The sequence below is a fragment of the Rhopalosiphum maidis genome, chromosome 1 (assembly GCF_003676215.2).
Source record: "Rhopalosiphum maidis isolate BTI-1 chromosome 1, ASM367621v3, whole genome shotgun sequence".
Classification (NCBI taxonomy): Eukaryota; Metazoa; Arthropoda; class Insecta; order Hemiptera; family Aphididae; genus Rhopalosiphum; species Rhopalosiphum maidis.
The window spans coordinates 55,824,248-55,838,476 of NC_040877.1; the positions used below are offsets into that span (position 1 = coordinate 55,824,248).

At 25.0% G+C, this 14,229-nt stretch overlaps 2 protein-coding genes across 7 annotated transcripts; one reads left to right on the forward strand and one right to left on the reverse strand.

Annotated features, from left to right (window-relative positions):
- Positions 1-526: 526 nt before the first annotated feature.
- Positions 527-3,713, reverse strand: LOC113561288 (programmed cell death protein 2-like). 3 transcript variants are annotated; one of them, XM_026967622.1, is made up of 6 exons: positions 3,580-3,713; positions 2,957-3,107; positions 2,716-2,873; positions 2,362-2,647; positions 934-1,166; positions 527-840 (listed from the first exon to the last, which is right to left on the reverse strand). In XM_026967622.1, exons 2-6 carry the CDS (start codon positions 3,062-3,064, stop codon positions 570-572), a joined length of 1,056 nt encoding a protein of 351 aa, XP_026823423.1. In that variant the 5' UTR covers positions 3,065-3,107; positions 3,580-3,713; the 3' UTR covers positions 527-569. The 3 variants fall into 3 exon arrangements, with proteins under 3 accessions (XP_026823423.1, XP_026823424.1, XP_026823422.1); XM_026967623.1 differs by lacking the exon at positions 3,580-3,713 and adding an exon at positions 3,206-3,542 and having other exon boundaries at positions 2,497-2,647; XM_026967621.1 differs by lacking the exon at positions 3,580-3,713 and adding an exon at positions 3,206-3,541.
- Positions 3,714-3,925: 212 nt separating this feature from the next.
- LOC113561287 (lysocardiolipin acyltransferase 1-like) lies at positions 3,926-12,196 on the forward strand. 4 transcript variants are annotated; one of them, XM_026967618.1, is made up of 9 exons: positions 3,926-4,125; positions 4,365-4,479; positions 7,054-7,258; positions 7,323-7,481; positions 7,545-7,701; positions 7,779-7,893; positions 7,957-8,171; positions 8,235-8,468; positions 8,545-8,707. In XM_026967618.1, exons 3-9 carry the CDS (start codon positions 7,068-7,070, stop codon positions 8,608-8,610), a joined length of 1,137 nt encoding a protein of 378 aa, XP_026823419.1. In that variant the 5' UTR covers positions 3,926-4,125; positions 4,365-4,479; positions 7,054-7,067; the 3' UTR covers positions 8,611-8,707. The 4 variants fall into 4 exon arrangements, with proteins under 4 accessions (XP_026823419.1, XP_026823418.1, XP_026823421.1 ...); XM_026967617.1 differs by lacking the exon at positions 4,365-4,479; XM_026967620.1 differs by lacking the exons at positions 4,365-4,479; positions 7,054-7,258; positions 7,323-7,481; ... (3 more) ...; positions 8,235-8,468; positions 8,545-8,707 and adding exons at positions 9,654-9,831; positions 9,888-10,205; positions 10,565-10,715; ... (1 more) ...; positions 11,567-11,765; positions 11,837-12,196.
- The last annotated feature ends 2,033 nt before the right edge of the window (positions 12,197-14,229 follow it).

Consider the following 14,229-nt stretch of genomic DNA (forward strand, 5'->3'; position numbering starts at 1 on the left):
CAATCTGTTTAATAATAACAATAAATATACTTTATTTTATATGACGTGTTCAAATACAGATTTACTCTTGGTATAACTTTTTTTATACACTTAAATATTAGTACTGAAATACAATTATTTTTTCAATGTATAACTTAAAATTCAGCTTACATTTATTATCGTATGAACCCAATAGAAGTGTTCTACACAAGTACAGGATAAGTGTAGTCTATTCTTTTTCCTTAGATTTAAAAAAAATGTTATCATTATTAATTTGTATATTAAAAATTTTAGTTTTCTATGACATTGATATATATTGGGAATATTGGGATTATCAATGACCAGGATTTTGACCCAGACCTTGTATAATAAGACGTCAAATATTAATTTATGAACAATTTTTCAATTAAATGTAAAAAAATATTGCAAATCATAATTTGATTAGTTATCTTCATTCTATTTTTAAATTGGTGTATCTGTCATGTGTAAATTACATAACCATTATATTTTACTATTTTTGATGCTACATTTAAATAAAATAACTATATTTGATTGATTTTTTAAGCCTTTTACTAAATAAGTATAACAATTTAAAATAGTTTTTCTTCTTGAACTATAACACATTCATACTTATAAGTATCGCCTTCATTCCAACAATTATTTTCACAAGTGTATATTAGAGCTGTTCCGAATTCTAAATGTCCACTACCATGATGTTCCTCTCCGCATATTAGTTTCAAATATGTAATTAATGATGGCAGAATTTGTAACTCAAATAATAATTTACCTTGACAGTTGGTACATTCATTTGGTTCAATATCTTCATATAAAAATAATGGTTTACCCTCCGTACGGCAATACCTAAATACAAAATGTTAAATAAGTTTATATTTCAAATAATATAGAAACGTTTGTAGATAGAAGACAAAAATACATTAATATTATTATACAAACCGTAAGATTTGACCAGGATTTTTTCTAATAATTGATGCAAATGTTTCAAAATATTTATCACCATGGGCTGGTAAACTTTTTTCATAGCCTTCATTCTTTTCTTCAAGAATTGTTTGATTATTTTGATAGTTTTGTAATAAGTTATTAGCATGCTCTTTTACTGTATCTGATGATTCTTCATAAGCTACTGATATATAATACGGCTCGAAATATATATTCATATTATAGTGATCCTGTCATAAATATTACTAAAATGTTAATACATTTATTATCAATGTTCAAAAAAATTATGTTTATCTTTATTATAGTACTTAATTTTCAATTAATATAATTCAATTTTATATAAATTATTAGGGAAATACATAATTTATTGTATTATTTGCTTGGCAGTTTAGTTAATTTATTTATACCAGGTTTTAATACCAAAAAATAAAACATTCTATTTATAACTTATCTCAAAACTAAAGCAACTCATTTAATAATTAATTTTTATAAAAAAATGTTAATTTCAGTGCCATAGCTAAGTCCTTCCATCTTGAAATATCAAATTGGAAATTTTATATTTGCCTTTTGTAGTTTCGTGGGAATAATTTGTTACTCGTTTCTTGTATCTATCATTGTAGTATTGTACTCACTAACCATTTACCATTGGTATTCATTATTCAACATTTTATAGCCGTTTCACAATTTAAGATAATATAGAGGTTGCACATAGAGATATGATAAGATAACTTCCAAACTGAGTTCTATAAATTACAGCAAGAGCTATTATTATGATAATCATGATATAACGAACTGGTTATTAATATTATTATTTTTATTTTTATAGCAAAGAAAATATTATGAGAGTTTTTTAATTCAATATTCTTAATATGATTGTATGAACCAACTTACTATATTATAAAAGATCAGTAGTATCCTAGCCCTATATTTTGGCCCACAAGAGATCAGTACTTTCATGAGCATGTAAAATGGCCGGCAAAGACGTTGTTAGTGGGTAAATGAGTGAGAGATGCACGGAATCGGACAAGTTTTGGTTGAAATGCGGTACTGATCTCTTGTGAGCCGGAGTATAGCAATAAAATATTGTAGCCTCCCCCTACAAAAAAAAAAAAATTGGATACGACACTGGTTAATTTAAATCAATATTCAAATGAATTCTTGACTAATTATTTTTTTTAAGTAACTTATAGACTATAGTTAAAATAAGAAGGAACTAGTCTAGCTTCATAGTGTATTTGTTTATAGGAAACTTATTGTATAGAAACATTTTAATATTTCTAAAAATAAAATCTTGACTCTTTTAACAACTTTTAAACATTTTGATATGTCACAGGTTATACAAAAATGTTAAATTATTATTCCACTATATATTTTTATTTTTAATTTTCATTCATACAGATATGTATGATTGATTGAACAACTTACTGAAGGTATTTCTTTTCTATTATCTAGTAATTGAAGACAATTTGTACTTGGAATTTCAATTGGTTCAGCAACTACATTATCATCAGCATCAGAATTTTCTAACTCAGCACTAGCAGAAGCACAAATTTCAATTACTTGGCTTTTAACAGTAATGTTATCATTCTCTTCAACTACTGGATCTTCACCCCAGTTGTCCGCATCATCACACCATTCTATAAATGTCGTAGACTGCTGCATATTCTTATAATGATCTACTGCGATCCACTGCCGTCTCAAACATATCCAACTGAATAAGAATTATGTTTTATTAAACAATAATATAATTAATTAAAGAGTACTTAATCAATACTTTACCTCTGAGATTTATTCCAACATCCTGGACTTACACATGCATGTATATATAATGTTCTATGATAAATAGAATTTATAATAGGAGCATATATTTGAATGAGTAATGGTATCTGGCGATTACATAGTGGGCATTTTGGAGAAAAATTTTGATTTAGGGTATCCTAATAATAAAAATAAAAATCTATTTTTAAATACATTTCTTATATGCTTATAAGAGCTTATATTAGCTTAACAAACTACTCACAGGCAATCCTCCTATTTTATTTATTGTATATGCATCATCAGAACAGCTTTCATTTACAATATGTTCATCCACAAAACCTAATAAGACTTTTCGTGATACTTTTGACATTATTTTTTCTTTTGCACGATCAATTATGAGTTTACACCAAAGTCTAAGTAGTATGAATATTTAGTGAGTTTTTAAGTGTATCAATATGTATATATTATAAAACCAATAACCAATAACTAGTGATGTATTACAGTTACAAACCTGATTACAAATGTGTTAATCTAAAATGCACCAGAAAATGGAAATATTGACATAGAATTTTTCTTAAAAAATAAAATACGAATGTCTTTATGAAGATTTTTGTATTGAAACAAATACAGATATCAGTCAACCCAAAATGGTCATCTTTAATCGTAGACTGTCATCAAGTAGTATAAATAACTACTCTTCAAATATCAAAGAAATGAGCATTATTTAAATTTCCTGAGTAACCATCACGTGGGTAAAAAGAAATAAGAATAACTATTTACTAATAACTAAGGTAATAACTAATTAGTATTCATAGTTTCACATTTAAACCACATTTTATCATTGATAATGTAGTATAGAGTACATTATCTACGAATTGTACGTACAGGTTATCATTAACCGAGCCGAGCAACAGTGTGTTGTTGTGCTTGTGTACGTCTTATGTCTCATGTTTCAATTGTTTCGGCTGCAGTCTGCAGTTAGTACTTTAAATCATACATACAATTGTGAACACAACAAAGTTATATTTAAACAAATTAGGTAATAGGTATTTTAATATAAAAATATTATTTAAATTAATAAACAATAAATATTACCATAATATTCTACCTCATAATTGTAAACGTTATTTCATTTTAAATATAATAATAAATATTTAAACCAGATTACGGTTCTCTTATCAATCTGAGTTACTAACTTCGTTCGTAAACTATTTGACCGTTGCGAACTTCGGATACACAGCTCAATATTTTTTTTTTTTCATAAGGTTTTTTTTCTTCTAATCTTGTGTCAATATCAGTCTAATTATTTTCATGAATTGCGCCTATTGAATAACTTTCAAAATATCTTAAAAGCTTAGATAATATTTTCCCAGTGCGACAGTCCAGGCCACAACATATGACCTTTGTACACATTAATAAACGGACGTAAGGGTAAGTGAATTCAGTTGAATATTAACAATATACCTTTACCTATCTCTATAATTATTAACAGCACGAATTAGAACACCTGTTAAAACGTTTCTTAATATTCTTTTATTTGGTTTTTTTTTTCTAAACCCAATTCTAGTCGTCCTAAACTAGATTGTTCAGATAAATTTTAATGGTTTTGGTCTGATTTCCAAAAATATTAAGATTATTATTAACCATTAATTCTACTGCATACCCTATAGGTATCTTAGTATCTTGCATTCTTGCTTCTCATAATGTATTGTGACACTGTGGTAGAATAACATCAACGGTTCTTTTGTGTTTGTGTTTGTGTTACGGCGGACATGTTTTAATCAGGTACTTAGCAATCTAATTGTAATTAAAGTTATTGAAAATTGGCACTTGACTTTATATTATAATTATTAATTTATAACAAACTATATTATATCTTAGTAATTTGTATACAATACTGAGAATAAAACTAATTTTTAAAATATATTTAAACTAAAAATTATAATATAACTTGTGCCCAACATATGTTTGTATAAATATATTGAGTATTATACAAAGTGATCAAAATTAATATTATTTGAATTTTGAAATAGTGAATGTATATAATTGTACACTATTACAAAAATCATCATATGTGAATATGTTTATAAACGAATTCATTAGTTGATTTATGATTTTAAATTAAAAAGTAAAATATATTATTCTTTGTGGAAATTTTCAATTATTTGAATTGTGTGGAAGAATTCTGAACTACATTCAGTCAAATATTTGTGTTTAAATAGGTATATCCAAGTGTTTAGTACATTCTGTATTCAAAAATAAAGCTCAAATATTTTCTTTTGTCTAGTTTTTATTAAATGAAATAAAATAAGAATAACAATATTTTTAATTTTCGTTATAATATGTATAAATCAGTTAAAGTTTATGTACATTATGTTCTTCAAAAATAAAATAATTTAAATTGCTTGTGTTTAATTATATATACAAAGCATATGTTATTAGTTATTACCTATCTAATAGTTTGTCTATTTAATACGTGGTTATCTTTAATGTTTAATGTTGGTTATATTTTATGTTGTAAATTAATAGGTACCTAATTGCTAAATACTGGTATACCTATCAAGTAGACTATTATAATAAGAAAAACTATAAAATATATTAAATGTCATTTGAATTGTGATTGTACGACCACCAATTATTCTGAGTGTTTATACCAATATACTAAATACTTATCTATGATATAATAATAATAATAAAAATTAATATTTTATTATTTGTAAATTTATCTTGAACATTTTTTCAATACATTATTTATTTAAGTTTAAAATATATTGTGTTTGCATTAATAATCATCATCGATAAATTTATAATAATATTATATTAATTACCATTGTATAAAATAATACTTCATCAATGCATTATCTTACAGCATATTATTGTGTAAGAAAGTTTTAGCTTATAACCTATAGGTAACTATATTGGTTATGTTAAGAGGACGCTACACCTGCATGTGTTGTTTATGTCTTACTAACGTATATCATAGCAAATTGCGTTTAACAGAACACATTTTGTAATGTTAGCTTTAATATTAGAGTAAATTTACCTATTATCAAATTTAAAGCTAAGAATATTATCTAGGTAATGTCATATACTTTTATTGATATTATCATTTTAAAGTGAGTTATGAACATTTTAAAGTTGTAATATTTTACGTAGCTATAACTCATTTTAAAATGATGATGTCAATAAAAGCATATGGCATTGCCTAAATAATATTCATTCTTTTAAATTTGATAATAGGCAAATTTAGTCTATTATTAAAGCTAACATCACAAAATGTGTTCTGCTGAACCCAAATTTGTTGTGATGATAAGATAGAGACAACACATGTGCGGGTATAGTCTCCTCTTAAATGTATTAGGTTAATATATTATGAATGATAACAATAATACTTTTACTTGAATTATAATAATAAGTATAACAATTTAACAAATTAAACATCTTATAATTAATAGAACTACATTAAAATAAATTACATTGGTAGGTAGTTACAATTTATTTTAATATATATATTATGTGTAATAATTATTTTGTGCTTTGGAGTTAGTTGAAAATTATATACATTAACATAGTAACATATGAATATAGTATTTAATAAGTAACTGGGACTTTTTAATTTATATCATAATTTGTATTTAAGTACCTAAAAGTCCTATTTTTAAATAGAAAATATATAAATTGTTTGTTTTTATAACTTTTATTAACTCGTAAATTAACTAGAAAGAATAAATATACTTGAATTTTATAATATAATTGTATCTACTTCAAATATTTGAAAAATTATTGTATTAATAAAACTATAAAATAATTAATAAATAGGTAAATCATAACTAATCTTTTATTTATTTTTATTTTGTCTATGTTTAGACTAAGAATAAACTAGATTAATAACAATTTTAAATTGTTAAATTTATTATCTATGATGTTTACATAATTTTAGTTTATCCAGAGTAACTATAGTTTTTGTTAAAAATAAGTATTTAAATTTGTTCATTGTACATACCTTAAAATGTATTATTTTAAGTACATAATAAAAAAAAAATGTATTAATTTTTTAAACTATATTTGTAAGGTAGACCCTATAATACTTAAAAAAAAAATACGTTTTGTCTTTTTATTTAGAAATAAAATTTAAAATTAAAAAACTCTAGAAGTTGAAAAATAAAACAGAATTATTACAAAATAGTTGAACTTAAATTATTTATATATTCATAAATTAATAATTCATAGTATTTATTAAAAGATAAATATATCTATGTAAATGTTATAAATTTGCAGTTCAATCTTATACAATTGTATAATAAGGTGATAGAAACATTTGGTGTTTTGTGTCTTGTGTCTGATTGTTGTATTGTGTAGGAACACCAAATGTAATGTCAACAGATCCGCATTGGTTAAAGGGAGTAATAGCTGTTGCAGTTGGCATTGGAATAACGGTTGGTTCAGTTGGGGTGGTTTTTATAACACGACTACTAGAAAAAAAAGAAAAACTTTTATTAAAACAGGAAGTTGATGAATTAAATATTGCAATACTTGATCTTCAAGCAGAATTTAAAGCATTAAAGTAAAATGTTTTTAATATTTTATGTTATATGTTTATACATTTTCCACGTTTATTTTAATTTTAGGAAAAAAATTATAAAACCAGGAAAAAGATTAACCTTATCTAGTAGTACTAGTGTAACAAGTGAAGCTAGTTTGTATACAGCATTAGGAACTGACGACGAATTTCACGACATGTCATCAGAAAACGAAGAATCCCCAAATTCAAACATTCTTAATGAAAAGTAAGTTATTTTTTTTTCCGCTTTGTGGCTAGTAAAAATTATAATTATATTCTGTTTCTATAGTCCAGATGGTAGTTTGTCTTCAGAACATTTTAGCGACCATTATACTGGACCTTCTTTACTCAGTGATGATATTTTTGATCAAGTAGATGAATTATTTGAAGGTTCCGATGAAGATAAACTTAAAGCTTATGAAATATTAGTAAACCTTAATGAAGAAGTAAATCAATATATTTTCATTCTACTTCTTAGTATACATTTACCAATACTCATTAGTGTTTTAATTCATTTATGTAGCGAACAGATGATATTGAGGTACTTTGGAGGTTAGCAAAATCATGTCAATTTGTATCAAAATATTATATGGCAGCAAAAAAAAATCCAGAAAAGAGCAAATCTGTTATTGATGAAGGTTGGAAATATTTAAAATATTTTGGGTAAATGTAAATTCTAAAAAAAATAATTTATTTTTCAGGTTTAAAATGGGCAAAGCATGCTTTGGAAATGTATCCAGGTAATTGCAATGCACACAAATGGTTTGCTATTTGTAGTGGTGCTCGTGGTCAGTTAGGTACAACTAAAGAAAAAATTGAAGGAGGTTACGTATTCCAAAATCATATAAATGAAGCAATAAAAATAAATTCTCGTGATCCAACTTTATATTATTTAAAAGGAAAACTTGAATATGAAGTAAAATTTATTGAATTTATTAATTAGTATACAATTTAATAACAAATCTTAATATTTATTTAGGTTGCTGTCTTGTCATCTTTTGACCGGCGTATAGCCAGTTGGTTATATGGAGAAGTACCTAAAGGTACAATACCAGAGGCTATTGAATTATTTTTAAAATTTCAACGTGAATCTCCAATTCAGCTAAAAGACTGTCACCTACATCTTGCCAAGTGTTATCTAGCAAAAAATGAGTATGAAACTGCTGTGCATTGGTTAGAACAAACATTGCAGCTTCCTGTCAAGGATTCTGAGGTCAATAAAATAATAGCCTTACATTAATCTTATTATAGTTGAAATAGTTTTAAAATAACATAATTAATTATTTTAGGACAAAGAAACAGATAGTGAAGCCAATCAACTTCTCAAGAAATATATAAAATATAAAAAAGTTTAGGTCCATTTTTATTTTCTGAGAATTTTTTTTCTTTTATGGCCAAACTATGTGATTTTTAAATTTTCAACTCTATGTATGTTTATTTTATTTATTTTTTGGTGTGATGTAACAGTGGTATATTATAATTTAATTTTAGTTTATTTCTATACTGTGTTATAAACTTATAAACAAAAATTATTTGCATTTCTCTGAAATTTTAAAATTCCAATCATATTATTTTGAAAATATTGGCTCTCAGTTTATTACAGAGTATTATTATATTTTTGAGACTATTAATTTTATTTATTTAGACCTTTTATGTTCATAATTGTTATTTTTACAAATAGTTATCATGAATCAAACAATATTTTATCAAAGTAATTGCTTTGATTTAATATATACAAGTCTATTTTTTTTTTAAGAATTTTACTGTAAGGAACTGCCATGTTACCTCTCAAAATATTTATTAAATATTTTTTTTTTTTTATTGTAACCTTTCATACACCACTTTTGCAATATAACTTTATGAGTAAAAATTTATATTACTAATGAATTGGCCTATTAATGTTGGTTTAATTTAAAAATAGTGTAATTAATTACTTATTAGTTGGAGAAGTATAATTATAATTAAAATAAATAGTGATTATAGTATATTAATATTGTAACAAGTGAATCATTAAGTTGTGAAAAATTGATTTCTGTTCATGTGCGTTACTTTTTTGTTGTGAATTTATAATTTAACCATTAAGTATAGTTTGGATAATGTAATCTACTCAATGATAATAAATTATACATATTACATTTTGAATTGTATAAGAGAAAAAAATGTAACTTATACAATTACACATAAAAAAATATAATCTAAAAATATAGTTAAATATAACCAACATTTGTATTAAACATTTGTATTTTAATTTAGTTCTATATTGTCCGTCGTAACCTTTATTAATTTATAACTGCTGGTTGTACTTGGCTTGGTATTTCTTTGAGCATGCTTTTGTACATTTATTTAATCAAATTAATTTTTGGGGTTTTATGTTATTAATTTAAAAATTTGTTTACAGTTAAAAGAAACTGAAAATGGAATGGCGAGGGATTGCATACATCACATTATGGTATCTGAGTATTACAAGTGGATTTCTTGCTCTATGTTGTCCAACAGTACCCTTGATGTTTGTTTGTCCACATGCTTTCCGTTATATTATAGGCATCATATTCTCTGTGTGGGAGATGTATCCCACCGTTCGTAATTTACAATATATATTTTTATTCATTGAACTATAGTAATTAATTTTTAGATATTGATGCGTTTATTGTTCAACACTCGTTTTGTAATAACTGGAGATCACATCAATCCATTTGATGGTGCATTGTTAATAATGAATCACCGTAATCGGTTGGATTGGAATTTCTTGTGGGGTGGTATGTATTACAGTTCCAAGCCACCTGCACATAAGCTAAAAATGGTTCTTAAGTCAGCTATTCGACATGTACCTTTTGCTGGTTGGGTGATGCAATTATCGGGATTTTTATACATACATCGTCGTTGGGATCATGATCAATCTTCAATGGAAAAGCAACTAAAATACTTTCGTGATGTAAACGATACTCATCAGGTAAATGGTATTAAAATAGTAGTTAGAAATTTTGAATATTGACTTGTTAGAAATTAGTTGAACATTTTTATAACAGTTTTCTTAAATTTAATTAAATTTAATAGCTTAAAATATAAATCTAATTATTATGTTCTTTTATTATAATACTTTTTCATGTATCAACATATAGTTTTATTAATTGATGCAGGAATTGTCTAAAATTGTTAATATTAAAAACAGGTATTATATATTTTAAAAAAGGTATATGATAAAAAAAATTACTTAATTATTAACTACAAGTTACACTACAAAATAAAGAAAAATATATTTTTGATAGAAAATTTAAATAAATGCAATAATTAATCTATCAATAATTATAGATTCTATTGTTCCCTGAAGGAACAGATCTATCGCCAAGCAATATCATACGTAGCAACAAATATGCTGCAAAAAACAATCTTCCCAGTTATAAATATGTGCTTCACCCAAAAACTACAGGATTTGTCTTCCTTACTGATACAATGCGTAAAAGTAAAATTTTTTATATTTATACTTTTTAAAACAGATTGATATAGATTAGTTTTATTTATAGATAATCAAATTAAAGCAGTGTATGATTTGACGATCGGTTACCCAGATTTAATACCACAGAGTGAAATGGATGCTTTACGAGGTGTATTTCCTAGAAGTGTGCATTTTCATATAAAAAGGCAAGTTTTAACTAATTCTAATTTATGTTTCTATAATTAGGCATCAGTGCATCACTAATACATATTTATGGACATTACCTATTTTATTTATTAAATTTTTTTCTCCTAAATTATATAGTGATCAAGTTATTAATAAATGAAAAATTTTAATTAAAAGAAATTCCTCATTTGTTTAATATCAGGTAATTAATTTAACATGAAATGATCATTATTTCAAAAACTATTACCATGTTTTTTACTTTGAATCAAAATACATTTATTTTTTTTTTGGAATCACAATACAGAGTACCTCGATTAATGTGTCATAAGAAATTAAATTTCAGTCAATTAGTTAATTAGTTATAACTTTAAATACTTATAAAGTTATAACTCATAAACCTAATCTCCAATTCAAATCAAAATATTTTTTAACGTCATTTTTTATAAATATTAAACTATGTTATTTAATCAATGTTGACTTATTGAAAAAAGTATGAACTTTCTTTATTTTATTGTACTACAATATATTATATTCGAATGTAGCAATGTAATATTTGTATGTCGTACATGGATATTAAAACATACAATTTGTATGCGTGAGACAGGACAGTACTCTGAAAAAAAAATACTCTTAAAAATCTTGATTTTTAATGCCTCAAGTTTGATGTATTTTATTATTTTTGAATTGTATAGATATGATGAAGCAGATTTACCGTTATCCTCAGACGGCTTAAAATCATGGTTAAATGATATTTGGAGGCTGAAAGAAAAAAGATTAGCTGATTTTACTTTGACTTCATCTTTTTCATCCAATCCTCAAGCTACACTCAATAATAATCAACCCATTGATAATGCTCTTTATTTAGCTTTAATATTTTGGACCTTAGTTCAGGTAAATAGTTATCATTAATCACAATTAAAATTTTTAAGGTTTATTTTAATGACAATTTTGTTTTTATCTAGAGTATTGTTATTTATGGTATAGTAACATCATCACTCTTCCAATATTGGTGTTTGTTGTGCTGTATAGTATTTTTAGGATTCTCATACACTGAAGATGGTTTCCAAATGTTTGAGGTCAAATTTTTTAATTTTACAAGAAATTGAGGAAAAAACAAATAATATATTATGTGTTCATTGTTGGTATTACATAGAAATTACATGTTAGGAGTACATATAATTATTAATTATGTGTTATTGCATAGTTACCTATACAGATATCTGTAATAGTTATTAATCATGAAGTCTATTTTAAAACTTACATTTTGTATACGATAATTATAAACACTTTAAGTTATTATTTAAAGGCTTATTTTGTTTGGCAACAAACATAAATCTCAATTTTAAAATTTTAGATATTGTAATATATAACAATTATAACGGTAAATTGTGTTTTAAATGTTTTAGTTTGAAGTAAAAAGTTATGTTATTTAGCTATTTAATATTTATTTATATAAACAGAAGATCATATTATACTTAGCTTATAATTGACATTGTCCGCAATAATAGCAAGTAAAATGTACGAGTTTTATAGTAACCTGTCAACCACTCTTCTAAAAGTTTCAAATCTTTAAAAATTTCAACTACTACAATAGGGTGTAACGACGCGACCAGCCGAATCCTTATCATGTCTGACTATGGAACAAAAACGGGACGGGGAACTGCGTTGGGTAGGACCGACGTATTGAGTATAACATTGGTACAATATAAATACTTAGTAATTCTACAATTACACCAATCATCAATATAATGATATTTTAGTTTATTAATATTATAATAATTTAAATAATTATAGCTTAAACAGTATTTTTCATACAATTTTTATCTTTTACTAACATTTAGATGTTTAAGAATTATTCATGTTTTAGGTATATGATTTTTATGGTTTATAGTTTTGTTGGATTAGCGATAAGTGAACATATAGTTTTCAAATAAAAATGATAGACTATATAAAAAAAAGTATGTCAATATGTTGTTGATATAAATATAACATGGTTAAAATAATTGTGCTCGAAATCTCGAATGTTATTTCAAGATGTTTTTATTGAGAGGATATAATACCAGACGTATGCTCTAGATCTCAAATAATTTCTTTAAAAGAGTTTTAACACTCCTATTATCTAAATGAAAAATAACAATATTTTTAAGGGCCCGGCCGCGACGTAGCCTTTTTCAAAAAAATTAATTTTATATGAAAAGTTATATGTAGTATATTTGAAAACGTTGATAAAAACGTTATTTTTATACGATATATTGATCTTTTTATTTGGAACAACGAAAATATTCTCTTTAATTTTGTTGATAGGAGTTTTTATTTTAAAACCGTTAAACCATTCTGATGCAATTAATTTTTAACTTGAGTGAGCATGTTTATAGATACGATGTGAAATGTATATTTTTTTTCTCTCATTAGCACTGCTCTCTAAGTCTTAACGTTAATATGATTTGAAATTTGATATTTGAATACTATGTGAGTTGTGGAGGTGGAATGTACTCTCCAAGTTACAAAGTAAAGAAGTCCTAGTTTTAAAAATCGCACCGCTACATCAATGGCTGAGTTATGTATGTATTTTTTCAATAATAGTTTAATAATATAGGAAATTTGTGACAATAAAATCGTGAATTAAATGTTTAATTTAGAGTATAATGTAATGTACGAATGTATGACTAAACCTAACTATGTTTTAAAAAAGAACAACCTCGGGTTTTATTTGGGTGTAGCTGATTGACGCGGTTGATAAAGTGTCACTTTATTAAAAATTTTTATTCTAAAAACACGTACGTCTTATAGCTAGGCTGTTGAGTTTAGCTATAAAACAAAATAGTACCTAGTTAGTATTTTTCTTCGATTAACACGGTAAATCAATTTTTCGGTTGTGGCCGATCTTTAGAAACGAAAGTTGATAAGTTTGAAAATGTATTGTGAATTGAAGGTGAAAGAAATTTTAATATTGATTTCAACAAAAGTTTAAATGAGAAAGATATATATCCACGATCGCATATATTCAATTACTCTAATAATGTTGATTTAGATTGCGCTCTTTTAATTTATTGTATTATACTGCAATATATTAAAAATAATAAAATAATATAGATTATAGGTATTAAAACAGTGGCCGGTGGGTACCTATTCATAAGCAAATAGTCGGCATGCGATTTACTAACCAAAAAAAGCTGTTGTTTTAAATCCAAATAACATTATCAGATATTCTTCACAAAATACGTACATACAGAAATTTATAGAATACTTATAAAATATAAATATTACAGGTATAAACTTAATAAAATAATAACATAGTAATATACATTATACAAGATGTACAATACATACTTTTGAGTATTATTGGGATGCCAGC